This window comes from Eptesicus fuscus, chromosome 12 (assembly GCF_027574615.1).
Source record: "Eptesicus fuscus isolate TK198812 chromosome 12, DD_ASM_mEF_20220401, whole genome shotgun sequence".
NCBI classification, from domain to species: Eukaryota; Metazoa; Chordata; class Mammalia; order Chiroptera; family Vespertilionidae; genus Eptesicus; species Eptesicus fuscus.
In genome coordinates, this window is record NC_072484.1 from 24,494,867 (window position 1) to 24,515,565 (window position 20,699).

Here is a 20,699-nt window from a genome sequence, read left to right on the forward strand (position 1 = left end):
TATGATATGGGTGTCAAGGGAATATGAGGTTGCTCTCCTCTCTCTTAAGTCTGAGGTCTCAGCTAATTCCCTGCTTTATTGTGGATAGTAAGAGGCAGTGGAGGGCAGAGGAGTGAATCTTGGAAGGCTAGAACCACCCTATCTTTGGGTCTTTTTTCTTTTGCTATAAAATGAACATACAGAATTGAGGTCTAACAAATCTTCAGAGTTTGACCCAATCTGATGAAACAATTTTTAAAAAATATATATTTTATTGATTTTTTACAGAGAGAAAGGGAGAGGGACAGAGAGTTAGAAACATCGATGAGAGAGCAACATCGATCAGCTGCCTCCTGCACACCCCCCACTGGGGATGTGCCCGCAACTAAGGTACATGCCCTTGACTGGAATCGAACCTGGGACCCTTCAGTCCGCAGGCCGATGCTCTATCCATTGAGCCAAACCGGTCAGGGCGAAACAATTTTTTTTTATTCAACTAAACCTTAATTAACAGGAACCTATAAAAACAAAAAACTCTATCACCTGGTTTTCCTTTTTTTTCTTTTTTTTTTGAGAAAGATACAAATAACCTATAAAAATCTTAGTTCCTATAAATATTGTTGGGATTAACACACTCTGCAGAACAGGAATTGGTACATGTTCAGTTCCATCTAAGGCAGAGTGTCTGATAGAACTTTTGAGGATGCATCTCCTTATCCTTATTGGAGAGATCAGACTCTCCAATCTCTTTGGTACCACACCATACAGGTTATGACAATCTCAAGCTTGGGTTTCCCTAAACTCTTCTTTACCCACCTCTATTGCTAATCCTGTAAGCACTACTGAAAAAGTAAGGAGATTAAGCTACACTGGCTTAATTCATGCCACCCATCCTCACCTGGGGCCTGTGTGCTCTGTGGCAGATCTCATTTTTTGTGGATTGTTCTATTCCAGTCAGTGGCTATTCCAAAATGTTTCTATATAATCTTATTCTTTAGTTCTGCCTCCATCTCTCTCAGCAGAGGGTCACTTATCCAACTTCTTAGATCAGATGGGATCAATCTCTGCTACAATGCAAAAATGGCCACAATCTCTCCCCTCTCATCAAGAGGTGGAGTCTATTTCTCTTATCCCATGAATATGGATTAACCTTGTGACTTGCTTTGCCCAATAGCACTCTAGCAGAAGCTGGAAAATAACTGTTCTTGACACTCAGGGAGCACCCTATGACAAGCCTATTTAGGCTACTGGATGATATGAGACAACTTGCCAGCTGAAAGACATGTGAGAGGCTATCTCATATCTAGCTTTTAGTCCAAGCCACCAGCCAACCACAGATGCATGAGCAAGACACACAGAGATCAGCCAAACAAGCTCAGACCAACCAATCCAATGAAACATGACCTCAGTAAATGGTGGTTGTTTTCAGCCATGAGAACTTGAGGTCATGTGTTGTGCGGCACATGCTAACTGATATAGCTTCTGTCACAGTTCTTACTTTCTACCCTGAAACTCCTTTTCACTCATCCTTTTTCTTGGCTCAGACAGAATATCTCTGTTCCCTCCTTATAAAGCAGAATTTCTCCTTATCTCTTGCTTCAGCTCTTCCTCAAGCTTTGTTTCAATATATACCCCTCCTTGCATTTTCCTTCTCTTTCTTTTCATTGGTTCCTATCAGCATGCTACTGTCCTCCATGACAATCATTTCATACCTTAATCGTTGAATTTTTTCAAGCCTGGTTTCCACCTTCACCATCAAAGCATGCCTTATTCAACATTAATTTGCAGTCTTCAGTTCCCTGGACAATCTACAATACCTTCTCAAAACTCAATCTTCCTATAACATAGATCTCTGTTTTTTCCCATTCATTTCCAAGCATTCTCGTATTCTCTCTCTCCCTCTCCCTCTCTCTCTCTCCCTCTCCCTCATCTTGTCCTGCCATTACTCTGATGTCCATGTTTCTGCGCAGGTGTATCATCAACAACTTGAACTCAATGACATCCAATCAACTTACCAAAAGCAGTTCCTCTTGACCTCTAATTCTCTCAGTGGCACCATCTATCTGTGACCTGTCCTTAAAGTCTCTTGAGTTCTCACTGAGTCTCATCCTCCCTAAGGCCCAATAAGTACCAACTTATATCTATTTTTTTTCTTTCTTTCCTTCTTTATCCCTAACTACTTCCAGCTTAATCCAGACTCTCCTTGACAATTGATGGGTCATTCATTGATTAGTCATTTACTTGCTAAGAAAAGATACTGCTAGATCATTACTGGGCATGGTTCCTGGGATTCACTGATGAAGGGGAGGTGTTGTCTTGCCTGCAATCACCCCTTTCTCTGGTTGTGATCATGTTATATAAATATAATATAAATATATAATGTGAATAGTGTTATAATAGCAGCATGCACACCATAATTCTTAACTGGCCCTTAGCATCTATCTCCCCCTTTCAATGACTTCTTCTGCCAAAACTGTATTCATCTTCTTAAAATACTCCTTTGATTGTCATTCCCAATTGCCTTTTCAGGGTGGTCCCAGAACCCTTTCCACACCAGGAACGTTGAACCACTCACCAGTACCTATCAGCATTCCTCTGTCCCCTTTTCCTACACATCCAGGTTGCTTCCTATGTTGCTTCTTTCTAGGCTGCCTTCTTTTGGCTTCTCCACCATCTATTCATATTTACGTCAGAGTTAGGTTACAAGGCCTAGCTCACTTGGGATCTCATCTGTAAGTATTCTGTGGGACCCTTGCTGGAAGGGATTCCCTCTCCCCTCCTGTTCCTGAGTGTCCAGCTAGCATTGACTGCAGCCTGTGCAGAAGTCTGCCCTATCTTATCTGAGGTCTCTGAAGGTGTGGAGGTATTTCTTGTAAAACCTAGTAATGTCACTTAGAGTTGGCTTCCAAGTCTCCTGAATAAAAGGCCAAAATGAATCAGTCATCTTCCCTCTTAGGACGATTGTCAAGGAGACTAGACTGAAAGTGAGAGCCACTTGGCTCCTTCAAATACAGCCTTTTTGGGAATCAGGGTTGAGGCAGTTCCAAATGCACGCATGTTCCCTTCTAGAACTAGGCTTACTTCTGTCCTCTGTAAGCTTGTTCCACTGCACTGTTTTTCAGGCCATTTAACTCACTATAATTACAAATGTCCTTTTACTCTGGGTGTAATATAAGAGCTTTCATTAAACAAAAACTCTCCCATTTTCCAAGTCTATCTCTAGCTGAGTGGCTAACGGTGATAATGACCAGTGCTGGTATGGAGTGCCCAAGGCCTTATCATTACCTTGCTCCAGGTTTTTTTCCAGGGAGGAATAGGAAAACAGCTACAGGCAACATACAATTTGGGCTACTTTTGTGCAGTGTCATTTTCTAATTTGTTTTATAAAGCTCAACGCACACTTAGTTTCCTGCTAAATTACTACGTTGTTTTGGTTTGGGAAAGCCTGTAGTTTCTTCCCTTAAACTGCAGCACTATGTGAATTAAGTGTATAAGCAATTTGATTTCCTTATATCAAGGACAGTGAACTCCCATAGAACTGGGAAATATATGTACTGAGTAAAAAATCATTAGGAAAAAGATAAATTCTAATTAAAGTAAGAAGACTGATTAAGTCAATGATTCATGATCAATGAGGATATTTAAAGTATTTAATTAGCAGTATGGAATGGGCACCATCCAATCAGAATGGATGCCTGGCCACTAAGAATGGAAGTCAACCAGCCAATTGTTTTTCTATATACCAGCTGAATTTTAGCACTTGGGTTACATAGTTCTTTTTGGATGACACCTCTTATGATCTTTTGTTTCATCCACAGGTAAGCACAAAGAATTGGCCTTCAGATGCTCACCTGATGATTTTAAAAATAAATAGTTATGGATGCTAAATATCTCCAGGTGGGAAGAAATTGTCAATAAGGAATTCATTTTATTTTTTTTTGAAGTTTTTGAAATTTAGAAGTGTCTGAACAATCATGATTCTGTTGGTTCATGAATCTACTGGCTGTCCAGGTAAGTGTCTATTGTGGGGTATCCAGAAGAGAGTGGGAAGCGTTCATGAAATTTAGCGTGTGAAAGTGCTTCCCTAAAAGGACACTGAATTAAACATCTTCTATAACCATGGATATTGTACTCAGTGCAACTAAGGTGCAGGGGATCTAGCAGACGAAACACAAATGTTGACTCTCTATTAAACAATCAGAGAAATTAAGCAGTTTGCCCAATCCACAAGAAAACATTCTGCTCTTAAGTTTTATGGGGCCATGAAAATTGACAAAATTAACAATTCTAAATACCCTCATAAAATACTTTTTAAAAAGAGTCTAAAATTGCCAGAATAGATAAGGAGCCCAAACAACATTCCTTTACCTTTCTTGGCTTCCATGCCAGACCCCAGGGCGGCCGTGGTGGTTGGTCTGAGCTCAGAGCTGCTCTGTGGGGTCACATTTGTTTTGGCAGTGTTGGCCTTTCCTTTCTTGTCGTTCTTAGAAGTGTCACTGGGCACATCAGCTATGTCACTCTGCAACAGAAATGTTTATATTATCCCAAGTGAATGCCAGCTCAAGTTCAACTGCCTTCACATTCTCTATTTTACCGAGTCCAGTCTGTACCACTTAACTTCTCCCCTGCAACTGTCTCATAGATGGGTCTTTGCCTGGCAGGAGGAAACATTATATGGTTTCCTCAGGCTTGACGCAAATGAAGTAGCCGAGGAAAGAAGATCCAATTCCTTTACAAGCAGGGTATACCTTCTCTTTTGCTAGCTCTGGAGAGATTGTTGCTTCCACTCTAAACTGAGTGTGATAAAGGGAGCCTTACAATCAAAGAAACAAACAACACATCTGTGCACTGACACAGGAAAAGGTTGGATATAAGACTGTTAAAAAATAACAAAATAATCCATGTCACTTTCATTAATCTACTGAGTTGGGTTGGTTGGTATTTCAATGTATCACAAAAGCATTGTGTGTGTGTGTGTGTGTGTGTGTGTGTGTGTGTGTGTGTGTGTGTGTTTTATTGATTTCAGAGAGGAAGGGAGAGGAATAGAGTGATAGAAACATCAATGATGAGAGAAAATAACTGATCTACTGCCTCCTGCACCAGGGGATGTATCCTGACTGGGAATTGAACTGTGACTTCCTGGTTCATGGGTCAATCCATAATCACTGAGCCACATCAGCAGGGCAAAGCATCCTATATTTTAAACAATGGATTTTTTTTTTCCAACTTTGTTTCTAATGGGGAAAGGGTCCCCAGATGTGAGTTAAGCCATGTTGAAGAAGTGGGATTTTGAGATGGTGGTCACATTTTATTAAATATGCTACCCTCTCACTGACCCTTGAAACTATTTTGGTGAATTGATAAATTCCGTTTCAAAAACCTTCTTTGAACTTGTTATAGTAATTTATCACGTTGTCTTCCTCTTTTAATCACTGTTGGACAACTAAACTTCCCCACTTGGCTGTCTTTAATTGACTATTGCTACTTACGGTTTCAATGCCCATAGCTCTCATTTGGTCTGCTCTTTTTTCTGTAATTGAAAGAAACTTCTTTGGATCTGATAAAGCATCCACAATATCTGGGGAATAAATAGAACACTGAGCTGTTAATTTTGTCTTACTAAAAACATCCAAGAAAATGCAGCTAACTATTTAGAATCCTGGACTCACATTGTGCCCTCTAAGTTCCTTCTCCTAGGACATGAGACAAGTTCATAAAGTAGAGCTAGTTGCTGAAAGCAAGAAATAAGTAAAGCCAGATGATTTTCCCTTTGGTTCTCCCCAAGTACAGCAGGCAGTAGGTTGCCTTAGGCTCCTGACTATGTACTTGTGTGACCTTGAGCAAGTCAATTAATGTCTCCAGATTTTGTTTCTTAATCTGTAAATTAAAACTGATACTACCCACCCTGCAGGATATGGTGAGAATTCAGTGAGATGATGAATGTCAAAAGTACTTGAAGCATAGTAGATGCTACTGGCACTAAGCTGATTTTTAGATAGAGAACATTAATGCATATTTAAAGCCAATTTTGTCCCATGGTAGATAAACTGAAATATTTCTCCAGTGTTTTTTCAGCAATTCAGTAAAATTCCATCTTTTATATAACATCAGTTGAAGAGTTCCAAGTACTTTCAAATAGAATTTCATATAATTTTGCCTAATTTGCTAATACCATAGAAGGAATGATTATTCTTGTTACCTTAAAACAGTGCATAATTTACAAATTTAAAAAATTATGTTTATCAATTTCCCCCTAGCAGAATCCCTTTCCTAATTACATTCATAAGATAATTTTTCTCAGTTAAAATTTTTCTTTTCCCTTTTATAACAGAAAATGTTATTTTAATAATATAATAAAGATGATATATTTTAAATATTCAAATATATAATATGAAAAGTAAAAATCTCTCCTGCCAATTCTATACTCAGTGGATAATCACCATTACCCATTTCTTGTATCCTTATTTTTTTCAGAACTCTATATGGATTTATAGTTTTCTCCACCTATTTTTTTTTATTTTTAAACTTCACATATCTTAGAAATACTTCCATATCAGCAATATATAAATACTACATTGTTGCTATTTTTAAAAATATGCTTTTATTGATTTTTAGAGAGGGAGGGAGAGGAGAGAGAGAGAGAGAGAGAGAGAGAGAGAGAGACGATCGGTTGCCTTTTGCATGCACCCTGACCAGGGGTCTAACCCACAATCTGGGCATGTGCCCGAACCGGAATCAAACCAGCGACCTTTCAGTGCATGGATGATGCTCAACTAACTGAGTCACACCAGGCAAGATAAACTACATTATTTTTAAGGGCTGCTTACATAGTCCATTTTATGGTTAGTTATAATACCTTTCTGATCCACTTACCTGGCCCACAGAACCCTCTCCCAGCTTCTTTTATGTCTCTCACACTTTTTACTATATGCTGTTGCTTCTAATAGGCTTCTTTTAATTTTTTTAAAATAAAACACAGGAGAAGCGGGGAAGGAAGAAGTCTTTACTCTGGATTTTGGGACTGAAAAATCCTTGTGGCTTTTTGAACCAGCAATCAGATTTTTAAAGTTGAGGACTAGTTGCAGAAAATCTGCCCTCCAGAGCAGCATGCATTACTACAATCAAACAACAAAATAACCCCCAGTTCCCCAAATCAAACTCTGATGTGTTCCAGTATAGAAATCACAGCTGTACTTACAGCCACATGTACAAGCATGCACACATTTTTGAGCCTGGCTCTGGCAATATCATAATGATGAGCATCCTACAAGAATGCCATGAGGCAGGTAGTATTAGAATGTTTGCTTCAGAGGCGGGGAAATGAGAGGTTTGAGAGGTTCTGTCACTGGCCCAAAGTCATCTGGCCAGTAGTGGAGTCAGCATTTGAACTGTGGGTTAATTTGATGCAATTGCTCTGCTGTACTGTGTCCATTTGGTTGAACAGACTCTGAGAATACTGAAAATCTTTGTTTTCGTTTAATGTTCTTGGCTTAGTTGAAGTTTATAAAATGTTAATATATTTATGTTTAAACAAAATCCTGTGAATTGGTCCAGCTTTAGATTCCTCCCATTGGTCATCTCAGGAAAAACAAAGGTGCTCTTCCATGGAATGAGGACTAAGATCTTCTTTTTTGGAAATTGAATTCTCTTGTGGATTTGGAAGAAACTCCAGGCATGTTGAGAGTTGAGTTCAATTTAAATCTTTTAGTGATACCAGTCAATATCAATGTTTCAATATTATGTCTCTCCCCCACCCCCCTTTGAATGATAAGGGGGAGACATAATATTGTAAAGTATATTCTTCACAAACATATTTGACCAACTGATAAACAACATGAAATTATATTTAAAAATAAGAAAGATCCTTAAAAAGAATCTAACCTTGCCCTTTCACTTCTTATGAACACTGGGGTTGCCAGTTTTCCTTGGTTTCTTTGAGGCTACCACGGTTGTCAGTACTGGAGGAACAGATTTTTCTTAAACCATCGGTGAAATATTTTATAATCTTGTAATTTGGGGCCACAAATACATGCATACTAGAGGCCTGATGCATGAAATTCTTGTAAGAGAAGGCCTTCCTTCCCCGGATGCTGGCACCGGCTTCCCTCTGGCACCCGGGACCCGGGTTTCCCTCAGGCCGCCAGTAGGCACCCAGGACCCGGGCTTCCCTCACAGCCCCAGCTTCCTCCGGTCTAATTAGCATATTACGCTTTCATTGTTATAGATATATATGTAGATATATTTATATCTGGATAAAAATATATAGATATATAGATATAGATATCATATTCTGAACCCAAATGTTTAACTTACCTCCAAATCCATCAGGCACATATGTTTTAAGCACAATATTGCAGAAAATTGTGGGCAGTGATAATGGTTTATTTCCCTCATTTCGAAGGGAAATGTGTCGATAGCCGGCTTGGAGGCCATCCAGTGGGAGAATCCTCTGGCCGATGAGCCTGTTGTTGTCATCGTACACTGCTATCCTCAAGACTGCCAGGTCAGGGAGGATTACCTGCAAACAAAGAATGGTACTTTTCACTGAGTTTAGGAAAGCAGCTCCCAAGAACCACGATTCTAGGAATGGGGGTCACATCCACATTGCTCTTCAAGGCCCCTTTATGGTTGAAAATGATCAATCTGCATTCCCCGAGAATGCTGTATAAGCCACAGTGCCCAAGCCATTGAGAAAGGCAATGGGACAGGCTTCCTGGAAATCATCTCATTGAAAATTTTAGATGGAATGGATGTGAAAGATCACTAGCCCAGTCCTTGTCATCTTTCCCAATCCCCAACCATGAAATGGATGAGCAAAAGGAGGCCCTGATAAATAAGTGACTTTCCTTAATCTCAGGGGTAGTCAGCGACAATTGGGCCTGGCAATCGGGACTCTTGACGTCTAATCTGGTGGTCTGTCTGCTACCTGGGCTGCTTCTGATATCTAATTCTGCCTGTTCTTAAGAATGTAGGAAGTGTCTCTGAAGGAAAGCTTTATGTATAAAATATAATTTATATACAAATTTGAATTCTCCCTTTTTTATTGCATTCCTCAATTTTTAACTTATTTTGAGATATTAAGTAGAGTAATATGGGACAGCTAGAAACATTAACATAGAACCAAGACACCTACTCTCGCCATTCCCAAACTGAATAAATGGACATAAAACCTGAGCTCAGAGAATAGAAACCCTATTCAGATACAAAATAGCAACATCACAAAAGAAAATCCCATGTTTTTAAAAAAATATATTTTTTTATTAATTTCAGAGAGGAAGGAAGAGGGAGAGTGAGATGGACACATTAATGATTATAGAGAGTCATTGATCAGCAGCCTTTTGCATGCCCCCTACTGGGGATCTGAGCCCACAACCTGGGCATGTGCCCTGACCAAGAATTGAATCGTGACCTCCTGGTTCATAGGTTGTGTCGTGCTGTTTATCAGAAGTGCCTTTTAATTAGCTAAGAGCAATCCAGGATATCTGAACTGATTTGAGTACAATGTCTAAAGTTAGATGATATATTGATTGACTATTTCTGCCGAGGGGTGGTAATTTAATTCCAACTTTAATAAGATGAAAAGGCAAAAAGCTAAAATTCAGCCAACTTCAGTCACTCTATTGTTCCTCAGGTGATGAATGGAGGTTTATTACCTGTGAGATTACTGCAAAGAACAAAAACAATAACAGAAAAGGAAACAATTGAAGTGCTTAATATCAATAATAGACAATTTAACTTCAGTATCCAGAATTAGAATTTGTTTCTGGGGCCAGTAATCTATGTATATTAAAGCCTAAGCAACTGGCCGACGCGCCCCCCCCCCCCCCAACTGGCTGGTAGCTATGTCACGCACTGACCACCAGGGGGCAAATGCTCAATGCAGGAGTGGAAGCCACAGGCATGGAAACATGGAATAGACTGATGAATCTCAGAGACAAGGGGGGGAAGGTGGGAAGATATTAACCGAAGATCCAATATGCCTACTAGAGACCTGGTGCACAGATTCATGCACCACTGGGGTCCCTCAGCCTGGCCTGCACCCTCTTGCAATCCAGGACCCCTCAGGGGATGTCGGAGAGCTTGTTTCGGCCTGATCCCCACAGGCCAGGCCGAGGACCCCACTGGTGCACGAATCTGTGCACCAGGGCTCTAGTATCACATATAAAAACCAAGTTTGGTATCTCCTTACTCATGAAAACAAAAAGCCTCTGCAGTGAAAGTTCTGAATTTCTAGAACTATGTATCAGGATTATTCATTATGACAAAGAACACTGGCCCAAAGGACAACAGACCCAGCTATAACAAATTGGAAAAACTAGGGAAGAGAGAAAGATCACAGGTGTGTATGCAATTTATCCCTCACTCTGACAGCAGTGGACCAGGTGACAGTGTGGGGTTTGCATGACAACGTTATTCACATCACGGGGAGGACCTAAATCCCCAAGTAACCTGTTTCATTGTCCCTACATCAATCTCCCCTACACAGCTTTCTGTAAATGAGATGGTCCATTCTGAGGTGAATAATCCCTATGCATTAAGACAAGAAACCGATTATCTGTGCTGCATGACACACAAATGGAGCAGAAACACCTGGAAAACCTGTGCCTAGAGAAGAAGCAAGAAACCATATTGGTCAGGATAACAGAAAAAGCAAGAGAAACAGACATTCTTAAAGACAACAAAGCTAATGAATGAATTTTTCTATTTGTTTTTAATTGACAAAAGAGAAACAAAGTGAAAAATAATTACAAGGTTAAAATCTGAATCATAAGACAGAATATCTATGGTTGTTCTTAGGATCAAATTATAGTATTGAAAAAAACACCCAAAATACAAAAAGTAGCACATGAAGCACAAACCTGCAGGTAGCAATAGGTATAACACTTTCTGGAGACAGGACAATACCAACTGCCCCATTTGAAGACATTTATTGGTCTTAATTATAGTGAAACACTACTTGCCCTCTTGGCTAACGGAGCAGTGTAAGTTACCAGCTGCTGCTAAGGCAGGGAAGAACTCTCCCATGTATAATGGTGTCCACAAGCAAGGATACATTCTAAGCAGATTGCACACCTGGGGCCTAGGCATTGCCACATAGGAGATGGGCTCCTCGAAGAAGCAGAGAAGAGCCAAAAGAAGGACAGGGACAAACAGAAACAATAATCATATGACAGCTATAGCGCTTAACCATGAGAAGAAGGAAAAAAAAAAAAAAAAGACGTTTTGGGTTGAATAATTGTTCTTCTATCATGCAGTGTCTATGCATGAAAACATGGCTCCCAAGGGAGCAGATTGAGTCTGGCACATTGAAAACATCCTACCTTCCGAAATACGAATGATTCTTCATTGTAAACTGGATTGAGTCCGTTGTTCATCACCATGCGAGTTCGGAATTCCTTACGTATAGTGTCAGTGGGCAACCCATACATATCCACTTCTACATATGTGCCAATTTTCTTATCTGATAAGAACTGACCTGATATGACCTATAGCAATAGGACAAGAGAGAGGAGTAAAGTCTGTAATCATCAGAAGAAAGAATAATCAGGAAGTAATAAAATCTCTGTTCATCTTTAGAAATTTCAATTATTTATGGAAAGAATGGCTTCACTCCTTATTAAACTAAAATATTATTAAGCAACTACTCTCTGCAAAAAACTATTCTAGGCAGAGGTACTACCCTGGAGAACTGCCTAGAAAAAGAACAAGGGAAATATATATACAAATCACATAATACAAAGAAATAGTGTCCAAGTATATTCATCTCACCTAAGTGCCCAAACCTATGAAAGGAAGTGATGGGTTCAAAATACCCTAAGATCTCTTCATAGCTACAAAATGCTGCTATACCATACTTTTACTGAATTATTTTAAAAGTCTTGAAAAGACACACACAGGAAGAAAAGCAATGTCTGTTATTCTTTATTGATATTGACACCAGTCAGCTATGTGTTATATTTGTAAAGAACAGCATTAAATTTTCTTTATTATTGTAAAGCTATGGAAAGATAATTTTCCATTTACTTTCTAAATGACTATAGCCATTTATCAGTGTTTTTTTCATATTATCCACTATGTAATAATTTTGAAACCATTTTTTGAGGTATAATTGACATACAATCAACTACATATTTAAAGTGCACCATGAAATCAGTTTTGACATATGGGCACATCTGGGAAACTATTACCACAATGAAGATAACAAACATTTCCATCACCCCCCAAGGTTCCTTTGTGCCCCTTAGCAATCCCTCCCTCCAGCTCTGTCCCCTGGAAACTACTGATTTACTTTTTGTCATTATACCTTCGTTTGTGTTTTCCAGAAATTTGTAGAAATGGAATTATACAGTGGGTATTAATTCCACTAATAAACTTTATTTTTTAGAGCAATTTTATGTTAAATTTAGCAAAATTGAGCAGAAAGTAAAGACAGTTTGCATGTATCTCCCGTCCTGACACACACAACCTCCTGCATTATGGATATCTCTCATCAGAGTGGTACATTTGTTGCATCAGTAAACACTGACACACCATTATCACCTAAAGTTCATAGTTTACATTACACTTTCACTCTTGATGTTGTATATTCTATGGATTTGATCAAATGTAACATGACGTGTTCCACTATTGCAGTCCCATATAGAATAGTTTCACTGCCCTAAAATCCTCTGTGCTCTGCCTATTCCTCTCCCCGCAACCCCTCAACACATGGCAACCACCGTTTTGCTTTTTTTCAGGACATCATATAGTTGAAATCATACAGTATGCAGCCTTTTCAGATTGGCTTCTTCCATTAGTAATGTGCATTTGTTTCCTCCATGTGTTTCATGACTCAATAGCTCATTTCCTTTTAGCACTGATTAATATTCATTGTCTGGATGTACCACAGTTTATTTTTTCATTCACGTACTGATGGATATCTTGGTTGCTTCCAAATTTTGGCAATTATGAATAAAGCTGCTCTAAACATCCCTGTGTAGGTTTTTATATAGACATATTTTTCAATTCATTGCATAACTACCAGGGAGCATGACTGCTGGATCACAGGATAAAAGTATGTTTAGTTATGTAAGAAATCACCAAACTGCCTTCCAAAGTTGTGGATTCCATTTTGCATTCCCACCAACAATGAATTAGAGTTTCTGTTGCTTCATATCCTCTATTAGACACTTTTTTTTATCTCTCGAATTTCACTAAACATAGCTAATACTTTTATTAGTTGAAAAAAATGTATCTCTTAAGAAAAAAAAGGGGGGATTTGAAGTAAAATTTGAGAGCAACACATGGATCTTGATCACTGGCATTAAACATTTCAAATGTGACTTCTTGAGACCTTTCCAGGACCACCTACCTACACATTTATACTATTCTGTGCAGAGCAGGGGCCTTACCTGCACTGAGCAAGTGGCTGCTATCACCCCGTCAACAGGAGTTTCAGAGAAAGGATCAAATGTTCGATCGGGCCGTCTCATGAAATCGGGTTTGAGAAGGTACCTGATGGGACACAAGCACAGAAGGAATTTATTTTATCAGTTGCATTTACAAACTCTAAAACACTAACTCCTCAGGACACTAAATCCTTCTTTTTCCTCCATCTCTAACTTAGGAGCTATGCTTTTAGGCATATCTAGAGAACATTCCTAAGGACTAAAGAGAATAACCCTGGATAATCCTAAAGAGGAGCAGAGAAGAAGGAATGTTCTCAAGATTCTAGGACCAGGGACACCTAGGACTTCCTGCTGCTACCATTTTCTCTCGGACTTGTTTATGCCATGGACCTCTCCACATCCTTGCCCTTATGTGCACAAAATAAAATGGAATGAAAAACCAATTAAATAAGCTGGAGCTATCAAAACATAGAAAATATGTGATATTCTACTTTATTGTGTTTTAACTAATGTGTTAAAATTATGAGATGTAATGGAAAGTGTGATAATTACCATAACTTCAAAGTTCTGCTAGGCATAAAAATCATTTGAAGATCTGGAACAATAGTAATGGTAGAAAATAGCTGTGATGTAAATTGGCGAGAGTCACAGGTGCCACTGATATTACTGTGAGTCGCTGCCTGTGTTAATAATCAAAGGGAATCTGAAATTTCAGTTACAGGTGGGTGAAAATAAAGATGTAATTCTTTCTCTATTTCTAGTCAGGGTAACTAGGTGAGAAATGAAATAAAAGGTATCCAGATTGGAAAGCAGTAAAACTATGTCTTTTCACAGATGACAAGATCTTGGATATAGAATCTACCGAAGGAATCTACTAAGCACAATCGGAACTAGTAAATGAGTTCCTGATAATTTGTGAACAAGGAGCCCTTTGTTTCCATTTTGCATTAGTTACTGAAAATAATGTAGCTGGTCCTGTCTGATGTTCTCTGACACAGAAAATGCATTTGGCACCAGTCTGCATGGCGGACACGGGCACAGGCCAAAGTGGAGGGTGATTCGGGCAATGGGGCCGTCTGCCCTGTGGAGGTACCCGGGTAGAGACCCACACGGCAGGAAGAAGAGGTGGAGTGTGCACGCTGAACCCACAGCTGCTGAAACATTTCATCTTGACTGGCTGTTTTTCATGATAACAATTAGATATTCAACCAGAGAGGCCAAGAAGTTTCTGAGAGTCCGTTACAGGACGGGATGACACTCCACTGGGTTGGGTTAGAGCTCCCTGGGCAGCAGTTTGGGGTTATTTGCCTGTAGTGCTGCTTGGGGAGACGCATGGAGAAAAAAATGGCCACACAGTGTTTTTCATCTCTGTAGAATTTTAATTTTACATTTTCATTTAATCTTTCACCATTTTAGTGGAATTAACATTTCCTATTTTATACTTGCTTCATTGATTTTAGAGTGCTATTTATAAGACATGCAAACAAATGAAGAGAAGATAAAGCTTTTCTCCTAACTGAATTAAATGCAACTTGCCACCCATTATGTCATCATATATTAAATCCAATTTATTCATCTATTTGGCCCAGGTAAAATACACATCTTTTAAAAATATATTTTTATTGATTTCAGAGAGGAAGGGGAAAGATAGAGATAGAAACATCAATGATGAGAATCACTGATTGGCTGCCTCCTGCATGCCCCCTACTGGGGGTCAAGTCTGCAACCCAGGCATGTGCCCTTGACCAGAATCAAACCTGGGACCCTTTAGTCCACAGGCGGGTGCACTATCCATTGAGCAAAACCAGCTAGAGCTAAATACACATCTTTTTTTAAAAATATATTTTTATTGATTTCAGAGAGGAAGGGAAACGGGGGAGAGAAACATCAATGATGAGAGAGAATCATTGATCAGCTGCCTCCTGCATGCCTCCTACTGGGGATTGAGCCTGGAACCCAGGCATTTGCCCTTGACCAGAATCGAACCTGGGACCGTTCAGTCTGCAGGCCGGCGCTCTATCCACTGAGCCAAACTGGCTAGGGCTAAATACACACCTTTAATGTCCAGTTAATGTCCAAATGAGCAGGGATCACTATATCAATTTCTACTATGGAATTTAAAGTGAGAAAGTTAAACTCTAGAGTGTGTATGACAAACTGCCTAACTTGTGGTTAAATAAAAGAAAAAACACACCTGTAAAACTGGAGATGAAGAATGTATATTTGCAAATGTAATCTATCCAGGGATTTCATTTGTTTCCATCCCATCCCTCAAACCCAGCTTAAGTTCAGCAGTCCCTAATTAAAAATGACATGGTTTCATTATGGCTGTGGTATGGAGAGCCAGAACACGGTGACAACAGTTTAAATCACATTACTCACCCGCACGATCCATTATACTCAAATTTCCCCTGATTCAATTGCATCGCTAAATCTGTCAAGAGACAAAAATAATTTAGCATCTCATCTCCCCAGACAAAGAAGAACTTGATGGGGTGATTTTCAACAATGGAAACCAGATCCTGATCCTAGGCTGAAAGGTTTTTTTAATACCACAAGGTACTACTGTGTCTGTGTAAACACACAACTCTCACGCCTATGTTGAAATGACCTTGTGTTTCATTTAAATTAAACATACAATGTGTTTTCATAAAGATCATGCTAGCATTGCTTTAAAATTTGGATTCACTATATGAATTCAGGTAGAGTTGAGAACAGATGTCCAACATAATATAGTTGGAGAGGATGTGCCTTATGACCCTAGAGCAGTGATGGCGAACCTATGACACGCGTGTCAGCACTGACACCCGTAGCCATTTCTGATGACACTCGGCCGCTGAGGCAGCCGCATGCCGAGGATGAAACATTTGCGAAATAATGTTTTTTCCTCAAAGTGACACACTACCCGAGTTATGCTCAGTTTTTTGGCGAAGTTTGACACACCAAGCTCAAAAGGTTGCCCATAACTTCCCTAGAGGAAGGTTTCCCTGGAAATACCGAGTAGGTTGTGTGTAAAAATAAAACTCCATTAAACAATAAACTAGGTAAGTATCGTGTAAAAATCAGTGACTTCAGGAGAATTATTCTAGCTGGGTCTACACAGGCAGGGCATGGCGTATGGTTTTTCTCTTGTGAGCAGACACAATCTTCATTCTTTTCAACAGCAAAATAAATGGGTCAACTGATGAAAACATAAGCTGACCTACTGAATAAACTGCCTTAGGATCATTTCATCCATACAATGGACCCTCTGAGAAGTGAGGATATAACATTGTTTTTAGGAAGTAAGATTATTTTGTCTCTGCTAGAAACACTCTCGGATTGTCCTGGCACCTGGTCATGGTTTAGTGTAGCAAGGACTGATGGGCACGCTGCATAGAAATTGGACTCTAACTACCGGTCACTGAGGAGATTCTATCAATGGGTGGGAAATGGAGTCAGGTCACATTCATGCCAAATGGATGGATGTCAAAGGACCGTCAATCAGTCCAGACAATAGAAAACACAGTGAAGAGATATTCTCAAAGTGTGGCAGGCAGATTAGAGAACGAACATGCCCCAAATTGGGAAACATGGGAGGTATCCTCATATAGCAAAGAACTGAACAAGAAAGCCTTGTTTTGTTTCGTTTTACCAATATTAAGGACCATGCTGTGGAATTAAGCATAAAAAAGTGAATAGGTTTTGTGACATATTTTTCATCTGTTTTAGGTAAGCACCTAGAGCCCATTGTTTTTCTATTTCTAACCTTAAAACTGCAAACCTCAAAAAACATTAAAATTTGTTTATGCATTTATAGAAGGTCTCTCCTCTCTTTCCAGGAGAGGTGAAATCGTATATTTGAAACCTGCCTCTGAGTACACATTGAAGGAATAAGTTATACATTATACCTCTAAGAACATGCAGCTATCTACACACCATATTAGCAGTCTACCACATAATATCCTGCACTTTTATGGTGAGGTGCCACGGTATCATTGATAGCTGCTGAGTCTGTTAACAGTGGGAAGGTACTTTCCAAAGGAAAAATGAGTCCCAGTTACTATACAAAGATACTTAAATTCTTCACATTTAATTCTGTTTCTGGAGATGAATATAAATTTGATGCAAGAGAAAAATTAGAAATATTTTGGAACAGGGGAAAATGTTTAGCAGAGTAATCATGACATTTACAAAAAGAAATTCCATTTAAATCAAAATATTTTATCTTCTGTCATTGTTTTGTTGCTCTATTTTGAGTTTTTAATTTCTCACCATTACATAAATTCAACACATTGTTTTGCCATATGTCTGCTTCCTTTAAAAAATGCCCACAGCCAAGTGATGGCAACTGTTGGAGAGGGTTCTCCTGGAATTTGAGGTCACTGGACATCAGCTCCTACCTGGGGTTTGATAGTTCAGTGACACCATCTGGCAGCCAGCGTTCCAGAAAATCTGAGGCATGTAATTACTGGAATCCACTCGGCCTCCCTTGGGGTAAATGCGACTCATTTGCCTTTTGTTATAACTGTGTAACTTATTAAGGAAAATGGAAAAAAGCTTATTCCAGCAGCAATAAATAAACAACAAAGAACTAAAACAACCAAGGTCTCTCTAGACCAATAATGACAAACAAATAGAGAGCGAATTTCACATTTATAAATGATGCTTTGGAGAAAAACCGGTTTGCTTTGTGGATTAAGAAAACAATTCACATCTGGGCAGCTTTTCACAGCCTCTGTGGTCTTTCACACATAATATTTTATTAGCTCTACAACCACAATTATGCATCAGCCACTTATCTACTTTAGAGATTCCTGTCAAACCAAAGGCGCACCAACCACTCATTCCATAAGGATACTTCACAAATTCAATCGCATGTGTCTTCAAGTAGCCTAGACCGACTGACTCGTTAAAAGAAGACATGTTATAATGAATGTTGCGTTCTGTAAAGAAAAGCAAAGATGCACTCAGAAACCCTCAAAGAAGGAAAGACATGCAATAAATAGAATTATACCCTGAATCATGAGACTTTGCAGGAAGACATTCCATTATCATATCAGTAGCTCCTACTTTCATTACTATCCTATGGATAGACAGCTGACTTAAAAAAAATGTGATGAATTAAATGTGGAGTCATTAAGCAAATTATATGTACACAATTGCCACACACAGCCACCCATGAAATATGTATATTGGATGATGATGATAATGATGATGATGGCTTCTTTAGCCCATAAATAATTAGGAAAAATTGTAAAATACTTTACACATTTTCGGAGACGAGCTTTTGATGAAAAGAGGTCTTATGAAGTGTATTCAATGCAAGAGGATATGCTCTTTGAGTGTTAACAAGTCCAGTCCCTCAGAGCCACCTTGTGGCTGAAGTAGATAATGACATCACAAATGTCAACACATGCCAAGGACATGCGGTCTGTGAAACACAAATTAGGTGAGGTGGAACAGGCCTCATACCCAGAAAAGGACATGGCAACAAGTCAGAGCACAGCTCATCCGTGTAACAACAGCGAAGCAGACAAAAAAGGCAGTAGCATTTAACCTTTGGTGTTACCTTCAGCCACATGGAAACCTTGAAACTTTACCGGCTGTGCATAGTTGATCATTGTGGACAAATACGGGTGGATATTAGTGGTAGCACCTACATATTTATAAGATGCCATCCATGCCTGCTCATCTTCTACGGTAACCAGGCCCTACGAGCGCAGTGAAGGGAACATACATGTTGGTGACTTCAGGACTCACAGGGATATGCTACAGACTTCCTCACTAACGATAATTTACACACACACACACACACACACACACACACACAATGAAAATAAAGACTCTCTCCTGGCTCAATTACACTAACGCAAGCATGTGAAACTCGTGGCGGGCCGCATGCCTCGTTTAAATAAGGCATGTTAATATACATTGTAGTTCCAAATAATCCAAAAGGATTACCTTACATTTTTAGGACATTTTTTAGATTTTCAAAGGACTTTAAAATATTCAAGAAACTATATTGAGGTTCAAGCAATACTATGAAATATACAGAGCAGTTATTAATTATTCTTATTTTCATGAATGGAGGCACAAAGGCAAAACAGTGACTCTCCAAAGGCAATGTTCAGCAGAATCACCTGGAGGGCTTTTAAAAACACAAACACGCTTGGGCTCCACCCTCAGAGTTTCTGATGAAATGAATCTAGGTTGAGACCCAAGAATTTGCATTTCTAACTAGCTTCCAAGCTCTTCTGGGGGTCCCACTTTGCTTAACACTGCTCTAAAGCAACATACATAGTAGTTTATGGTTTTTTGTTTTTTAAAAAAGCTTATTCTTAATATAATCTAATAACCTACTACATAGGACACTGTCGTATTGAAATACTGAAATTGTATTATTTTGCATAGAGAAAAATATTTTAGTTTATTTCTTGGTAAATCAAAAGAAAAAAAACAACAAAAACAATGCTTTCAAAAGTGAGCAACATTTTGTTGAGAATTGTGAAAAGCCAAATTTCCTGCACAGATTGCTACCGGTAGATAAACTGCTTAGGCACATGAATCAGCTCTTTAGTTAAAAAAATTGGTCTAATCTGATGACTTGACATTCTAAATCATCAAACTGATTTCACAAATAAAAGCCTCAGATAAAAATCAAATAATATAACTTACTGTTTTTTTTTTTTTAATCATTTATTTTTCATATGTGCCAACCCCCCAAATAGGGCAGAGGCCAGTCTGATTTTTTCTTGTGTGTTTAATAATAAGTAACACCAGTATCCTGTGTTGGACACTGGGCTGAATTCCTGCATGCACTATCATTATTGCATGCACTATGCATTAATCATGTGTAGGAGAAATTAGAGTCCTACCCACTGACCACCTGAGAAGACTGAGGCCTTGAGGATTAAAATAACTCAGTCACAGCTACTTAATTCATAAAAAGCAGTGACCAAAGGCCAACCTGTCCTTTGTTTATCCCAATACCTTATGAAATTCTAGTAGAAGAGAATTTCACAAAATCCTGGGAAAGGATTAGGATCAGACTTATCCACAATTAGTCCAAACTTAATATTTACTCCAAATATGATAGGAACCCATAGATAGCAAGAGAGTATTGTCTAAAGTTCTGAAGTACGTGAATCAAATTACAAGACAAATTTCTGCCCATGACTACCATGTCTCACTATTGTAATAAACCATATATGTGTATTAAACAAGATTGCTTTGATATCAGGAGGAACTCTGAAGAAGATAAAAGAAACTAAAGGTGGAACTTTCCTTTCCTTACAATAAAATCAAAATCTAATATGTCAAATAAACTCCCAAAATATGTGCAATATGAAA

At 38.9% G+C, this 20,699-nt stretch overlaps 1 protein-coding gene across 1 annotated transcript in view; it reads right to left on the bottom strand.

Annotated features, from left to right (window-relative positions):
• The window catches only part of PLCB4 (phospholipase C beta 4), a 219,256-nt gene that overhangs the window by 27,347 nt on the left and 171,210 nt on the right, over positions 1–20,699 (bottom strand). The window contains exons 20-28 of the mRNA XM_054724007.1: positions 18,919–19,060; positions 18,208–18,292; positions 17,750–17,874; positions 15,750–15,801; positions 13,371–13,473; positions 11,301–11,465; positions 8,293–8,497; positions 5,469–5,557; positions 4,348–4,498 (exon numbers count right to left, since the gene is read on the bottom strand). Coding sequence (XP_054579982.1) covers positions 4,348–4,498; positions 5,469–5,557; positions 8,293–8,497; positions 11,301–11,465; positions 13,371–13,473; positions 15,750–15,801; positions 17,750–17,874; positions 18,208–18,292; positions 18,919–19,060 — 1,117 coding nt within the window. The remainder of the gene's footprint in view (positions 1–4,347; positions 4,499–5,468; positions 5,558–8,292; positions 8,498–11,300; positions 11,466–13,370; positions 13,474–15,749; positions 15,802–17,749; positions 17,875–18,207; positions 18,293–18,918; positions 19,061–20,699) is intronic.